Here is a 7,383-nt window from a genome sequence, read left to right on the forward strand (position 1 = left end):
AGCAAAGTTTAAGGAAGATGGAAAATGACAGGAAGGAGTTGCCGTAATGCCATTTGCCAAGGCTTAGAGTTCAAATAAATTGGGGTATGATGGTGACTGGAACGATTGCTATGCATTTTGCAGAGCTGTATCTTCCTGAGATATTTAATTTGCACTCATTGTTATTGATTTCTTTTCTTTAATTTGACATCAGTCTCTGATATGCAATGGTGATTCCCAATGAGAATTTTGTGTGTCAGAAGCTAGTGTCAACAAGGAAAAAGAAAGGCTTAATGCATATGCGGCGGGCTTAATGCATACGCGGCCTCTTAAATTTGTTCTTTTTTTTCGTTTTGGCATCTTAATTAAGTGTTATTTCTATTAAATCTCTGAACTCGTCCTCAAGTGTGTCTATCAAATACAATCCGACTTACATAGTATTCCAACTTCAATGTAGCAACATGCTAATATATATATATTCTAATTTAATCATGTTATCTTTTAGCTAAGATTAACAGCAATTGAGAGTGAAAAAAAGAATAGCTCTTAATTAAAATTCTGAAAAAAGAAGCAGAATCCAACAGAAACCGACGTATCCATGACCTTACCACATGTCTAAAATAGTACTCATCCAAAGAAGTGTAGTTGCATATCTTCAAAACGTTTTGCTTCTATCAGTTGCTTCTAGTCGATACTCATCACCTTCGTGCCTTCAAGAAAGAAGAATTCGACAATTGCTAGTTTATTGAGCTGCCCATGATAAGTTTTGTAATAAATACATGATATTGAACGAGTATACAACATATTAACATTAATTATTTATCCAAATTCCATTTTTCTTTTCTCTCAATTGTTTAGTTGTCTAATTTTTTAGGAGAATTTTGATTTCGTTTCATTTCCTTTCTAATAGTTTATTTAACTGAACGCCATATATAATGATAATATAACAATAAATGCTAGTGAAGTATGATCAAATTTAGAGGTTTTGATGGACACACGAGGGACGAGTTCGGTTGCTAGGAGCAATAACACTTAAGGTACGAAAATGAAAAAAAAAAAAAAAAGAGGTAAGTTTAGGGGGCCGCATATGCATTAAGCCAAAAAGAAAAGAAGGAAAACCCATAATAAAAATGTAGGAAACATGGCACAATATGTAATTTGCTTTACCAAGCTATTGTTCATATAATAATTTTCAAGAACTATGACCAAGAGAGACTCTTAATTACCCATTGACAAAATTATTGAATAGACAGGTTGATTGTGATTCTCAATTGCTTTGTAACATGTAACTTTGCATTGTAACTCCATTATATTTGATTTTTTACCATTAGCCTCTGCAACAAGAAAAATCCAAGAAATCAATTCAACTTGTGCACAAGTTCTAAGTGACATGAAAATTTGCTAAGAAACTCAGCGTTTGTAACACTAGACATTTACCTTTGCCTTTTCGATATGTATATGGACACCACATTTGCAACTAGCCTTCACAATCTCAAGAGGTCCATATCTTGACCCACCCACACACCCCCCCCACCCAAAAATAATACAATAATAATAATAATAATAATAATAATAATAATAATAATAATAATAATAATAATAATAATAATAATAATAACAGACCCCTGCCATCACCTTTAAGAAATCCTACTATAAATTCAAGCCCCTAAAGTTTATCTCATTCTATAGTAAGAATTCTTGCAGTAGTGTAACTAAATTACTACTACTTCTACTATAGGCCTCACTAGTCTTTTGGCCATAGTAGCAAGACACTTGTTTTAGTACTATATTTCAAATATAAACAGTAATGGCTTTCTCTGCTGGACAATCTTATGCAGTTTCAACAAATTTTGATCCCTTGCGACAAAATTTCTTGGGTTCTAAGCCTCACATTTCATCATTTTCCATCAACTTGAAAAAATGTGAAAAGCCTAACATTTTGTCCAAAAAACCTGTCTATATTTCAGCAGTATTAAGTGGATTTGGACATGCTGATGAATCAAAAGAGTCCAAATCTAGGGACCCTTTAGTCCAATGCAATGCATATGAAGCTAGTCGACCGCAATCGGTACCAATCAACATTGAGTTTGGCCAAGAAGCTCAGGCTGCTGCTGCTCAGAAGATTAAGATTGGGCTATATTTTGCAACGTGGTGGGCATTGAATGTTGTTTTCAATATATACAACAAGAAGGTGTTGAATGCCTTTCCATTTCCATGGCTTACTTCTACTCTTTCTTTGGCTGCTGGCTCTCTCATCATGTTGGCTTCTTGGGCTACCAAGATTGCTGAAACCCCAAAGACTGACTTTGATTTCTGGAAAGCCTTGTTTCCTGTAAGTAAATGATGTTTATTTAGACACTCGGATTATGATTCGTTCCAGTTGAACACCGTAATGCAATGATAAAGTGTTCTTGCTAGACATTTTTGACTTACATTTTGAAAAAGATTTTGCGCGTGTTTTCAAGCATTCATTACTTGAATAAGTTAACTACTTAAATATGTCACATCCTTTGATTATACACAGTAGCCTCAATAAGTTGTAAGACCTCAGACCAATTCCAATTTCTGATAAATTGTATAATTAAAGGAGGTGACATATTTTATGTGATTATGTAATGGGCGCTTGAGAACACGTTCAAATTTTGTACTCAATTGAAACAGGCTATAGTTTAAGTGTCTAAATGAAATTTACGGACAAATTTAAGGCACCGTCGTCGATATATTCAGCCTTTTTTTGAACATTGAAACTCATATTCTGAATGTGGTCTGTTCTGTTTTTTTCACTTCTAGGTAGCTGTGGCACACACAATTGGGCATGTGGCTGCAACAGTGAGCATGTCAAAAGTTGCAGTTTCATTCACACACATTATTAAGAGTGGAGAGCCTGCTTTTAGTGTTTTGGTTTCAAGATTGTTAGGTGAAACTTTCCCTTTGCCAGTTTACCTTTCACTTGTGCCAATTATTGGTGGTTGTGCACTTGCTGCTATTACTGAACTCAACTTCAATCTAACAGGTAAGAAGAAAATGCAAGTTTCACTATTTTAGTTTAGGAATTTTTTCATTTTTGGTCAGCCGAAATTAATTACGGGCGATAATCAAAACATATATAACATATACACTGATTATGTATATGTTATGTATACAATATGTGTATTATATGTATATTTATACTTAATAAATAGAACCAACTACATTTGTCAGTTATTATTTTTTTTAGCGGTCCAAAAATATAATTAGCCCTTGCATTTCTTAATCTTGATACCCTTGCAGGTTTTATGGGGGCAATGATATCAAACTTGGCATTTGTATTCAGAAACATATTCTCAAAAAAGGGCATGAAAGGGAAGTCAGTTGGAGGGATGAATTACTATGCTTGTCTTTCAATGATGTCTCTTTTAATTCTGATTCCCTTTGCTATTGCTGTGGAGGGTCCACAAGTATGGGCACTTGGATGGCAGAAAGCTGTCTCCCAAATTGGCCCAAAATTTATATGGTAAGCCCATTGCACTTTTGTTAAGTTGATGAAAGATCCCAATGTCACTTTCAGTTTCTTTGGAAAAAGCAAACACAAGTATGTTATGTCACATGTTTCCCTTTGGAATCATGCTCATAGTTTATAGGGAAAAGGGCCAAATGTGTCCTTAAAATATTTGAAATGGGCAGATAGTTTAGTTCACATGCGTCCTTATCATTCAATAATTGGTCCAAATATTCCTTATTTTAATTGGAGCCCTTAATTAACCTAATTAACTCATTAATCAGCAAAAAAGGGTCAAATTTGCTCTTAAAGTATGCGAAATTGAGCAAATATGTCCCTCGTAAATAATATCTGTGAATGATACTCAATCAAATCTGATTTACTCACACTTAACAAAGTTAACAAATTAGTTTTTTTGGCTGACAGCCTCTCCCAACCCCATTGATTGTCTTGTGTGGTTCTAGTTTGCATAGTAAAAGTGGTCCAAGAACTTGCAAAAACTTAAAAAGACCCAAACTCCTAAAGAGAAAAAGGAAGATCTTCAAGATTTTATAAACTGACTTCAATGTGATTACTCTTTTCTTTAGGTGGGTGGTGGCCCAAAGTGTGTTCTATCACTTGTACAACCAAGTCTCCTACATGTCCCTAAATGAGATCTCCCCATTGACATTTAGCATTGGTAACACTATGAAGAGAATTTCTGTCATAGTCTCATCTATCATCATCTTCCAAATTCCAATTCAACCAGTCAACGCCCTTGGAGCTGCCATTGCAATCGTGGGAACTTTCCTATACTCACAGGTAATAACTGAATTTTTGTCTTCAAAATATATATAGCATTTTCACTAATAGTACAATAATAAAAATAGTCATTTAAAAATTTCTTATATGAAACCAGCTTTCTTATCTTAATAAAATTATTGTATTTAAATGTTATTAATGCTTGTATTTAGTGTTCCCATAATTAAAGTATGTATCACAGGGGGACCAGTAAAGATCCATCCAAATGATCAATCTAGCATATGGACAACTTGTTACTTATTTTCATCCTAGATCCACTGCATGCTTAGACAACTATAAGGATTGTGACCACTCAAACAAACAATAAAGAATCTTTGCTTCACTTCTAAAAACTAGATCACTAAAAAAAATGACATTAGCTACGAGCTTCGTTGCAAAATTACTCATAGTTGACAAAATATTTTGTTAATCAATCGCCAAAATAGAATTAGCTACAGATTTTATTGTTTAGCTACAGAATTTGTCCGTTGCTATTTCTGCTTTTTTTTTTAGTAGTGACTAGATGTACGTAGGAGGGTTGGTTCGGATTATTTAAACACCAAACCAAACCAAATGCGTCGGGTTTTTAAATTTATAAAACCAACCAAACCAATAAAATTAGTTTTTCAACTTGGTTTTCAACTTCGGATTTTCTCGGGTTATTCGGGTTTTTTATTTTTTCATGTTCCATACAAAACATACTTTTCTTACTTCAAATATTTTACTGCACAAAATACAACTATATAACTAAGGTGTTTCTTAAGAAAATAACACAAATGTGAGATGGGTGATGACATCGTATTAAAATATTCAACAAAAAAGATAATAAAATCGGTTAAAATAAGTATTCTTCATTAATAAGCTAAAGAAATGACTTTAATATAAAGTTATGCTAAAATAAGTCTGGCTAATAAATTAATTACAAGACAAAGAGAAAAAAATTAAGCTATATATTTTTACGCTCTAAACCAATTATGCAAAATTGAAGAATAGATATAAAATTATCGTCATTCCTGTTAGAATTGAATTTCTTTTGTTAGCATTAGTGTTGAGTTGGTTTGATTTAGACTTTATTTGAGTTACTAACATCCATGGAATATAAAATTCGTTGGCATTCAAAATTTAAGTTGTTAAAATAATATGATAAAAGACAAAAAAAAGTATGAAAAAATTTAGGAAATATTTACAAATTACATTACAAATAAATATTTTAAAAATCGAATACACGTAACGTCGGGTCGGTTTGGTTTTTTGACTTTTATTAGTGAAACCATTTTGATCGGGTTTTTTTTCCAACACCAAACCACTAGTCGGGTTTTTTTCTCGGTTTGACTCGGTTTATCGATTTGGTGCGATTTGTCGGTTTGCTTTGTACACCCCTAGTAGTGACCATTTTGAGCTAAATTTGTTGCTATGATTTTCGTGCAGGCTAAGCAGTAACCGGAATTTGGTGAGGGTAGATGAAAAGAAAAATTGGGGACTTAAGACTTGCTTTGAGGAAAGTAAAAGATGGATAGAACTGGACCTATCACTTGTTGTAGATGAGATATTTTAATGTTATCTTAGTGACTACTAGCAGCATCCTAGCAAATGACCCGAGGCATCGAAATGGTACCAGCCGTACTTAATAGTAGAAGAATTTGGCTGAAATATGTAAAATTATCCCTAGCTCCTAAAAAGATTGTTCATTGTTTTTCCCTAGCAAATGACTGGAGGCATGGCTAGATGGATGTGAAAAATGGGCAGTCTCAGTGATATTTGTATTTACCCTTACGATGTGAATTAATATGAAAATATTGTATGTGTTCGTGGTGGTGATAAATTGTAAAGATTGGTTTGCTCTGCTCGAGTTATATGTCTACAATTGAAATATTTTAAAATGAGTTGTTAAATAACATACTGACGAGATTCCTAACAACCTAATTTGAATTCTCCTTGTGATGTTTCAACGTCTTTTGAAATCCTATCTTGTACCTATGTAGTTTGAACATCACAAGGCAAAATTTGTTACTACAGAAAACTTTATGAACAATTTAATAAAATAAGCGGAATAAAGATAGTATTAAATTTGGGCAGTCCGAAAAAACTTGTGAACAATTAAACAACATAGACAAGATTTACAAATTCATCAAAACTTGTGAACAATTTAACAACATAGGTAGAACGAAAATAATACCAAATTTTGTCAGTCCGAAAAAACTTATGAGCATTGAACAACACACGCAAGATTTGTCATTTCAGCAAAACCTATGAACAATTTTTAAAAAAGGTAGAATGAAGAATGCACCCAAGTTATGTCCTGCCAAAGATAACTTATGAACAAGACAAAATTTGCCAGTCCGTTAAGACTTGTGAATTTATCAAGATAAGTAGAGTAAAGACTGTACCAAAATTATACCATGCTGGCTTAACTTTTGAACAAGACAAGATTTGCTAATCAAACAGGAACTATGAACAATTTAAAAAGATAGGCAGTGTGAAGATGTATATATGAAGGTGTAATTTTTTATTTTTTCTAGTATGTAGCATCAAAAAAATTACCTTAAATTTCCAAACGAGGATAAAATTGGGCAATTTGCACGATTGTCCTTATTCAGGGGTGGTCTTTAATTTTTGCCCCTCAAATTGCTGGTCTTTAATTTTGTCCTTCTCCTAAATACCCCGAAGTTCTAGGTTCGTGCCCCTGCTCAGTTAAAAAAAAAATCTCCAAGGTGAGGTTTAACGACCAAACTAGGCCTATTTGGGCAAAAGTTAGGCCTTAAGGCCTAACTTTTGTAGAATTCCAGCAGAAAAAAAAAAAAAAAAAAAAAAAACCTGCCTTGCAAAATTTCGCACAAACTTTTGCCTTATAAGGTAGAATTCGCCTTAAGGCAAAAAATTTCGCGAAGCCTTGCCTTGCAAAATTATTTGTTTTCTTGACTGAGCAGAGGTACGAACCTAGAACCTCAGGGTATTTTCGATCACTTTTTTAAGTCGAAGGACAAAAATTAAAGACCAGCAATTTGAGGGGCAAAAATTAAAGACCAGCGCCTTTGAAGGGAAATCCGTGCAAAAAAATGGATAAAATTCAGATAGTGGCCCGAAAGAAGAATTTGCGCTGTTTGTTCCTTAATTGGACTGGTCTTTAATGTTTTCCCTTCGAAATC

The 7,383-nt window shown here is 33.4% G+C and overlaps 1 protein-coding gene across 1 annotated transcript; it reads left to right on the top strand.

Annotated features, from left to right (window-relative positions):
• Nucleotides 1-1,659: 1,659 nt before the first annotated feature.
• Nucleotides 1,660-6,051, top strand: LOC132068526 (glucose-6-phosphate/phosphate translocator 2, chloroplastic-like). Its single transcript, XM_059462144.1, has 5 exons — nucleotides 1,660-2,311; nucleotides 2,770-2,992; nucleotides 3,250-3,472; nucleotides 4,045-4,258; nucleotides 5,666-6,051. The coding sequence occupies exons 1-5, from the start codon at nucleotides 1,787-1,789 to the stop codon at nucleotides 5,675-5,677; spliced, it is 1,197 nt and encodes a 398-aa protein (XP_059318127.1). The 5' UTR covers nucleotides 1,660-1,786; the 3' UTR covers nucleotides 5,678-6,051.
• The last annotated feature ends 1,332 nt before the right edge of the window (nucleotides 6,052-7,383 follow it).

This window comes from Lycium ferocissimum, chromosome 8 (genome assembly GCF_029784015.1).
Source record: "Lycium ferocissimum isolate CSIRO_LF1 chromosome 8, AGI_CSIRO_Lferr_CH_V1, whole genome shotgun sequence".
Taxonomy (NCBI): domain Eukaryota; kingdom Viridiplantae; phylum Streptophyta; class Magnoliopsida; order Solanales; family Solanaceae; genus Lycium; species Lycium ferocissimum.

Excerpts from the sequence above, each read along its gene's own strand:
- LOC132068526 (XM_059462144.1), top strand. The coding sequence starts at position 1,787 with ATGGCTTTCTCTGCTGGACAATCTTATGCAGTTTCAACAAATTTTGAT. Across the intron at positions 2,312-2,769 it reads TCTGGAAAGCCTTGTTTCCT|GTAGCTGTGGCACACACAAT; the intron begins GTAAGTAAATGA and ends TTTCACTTCTAG. Across the intron at positions 2,993-3,249 it reads ACTCAACTTCAATCTAACAG|GTTTTATGGGGGCAATGATA; the intron begins GTAAGAAGAAAA and ends ATACCCTTGCAG.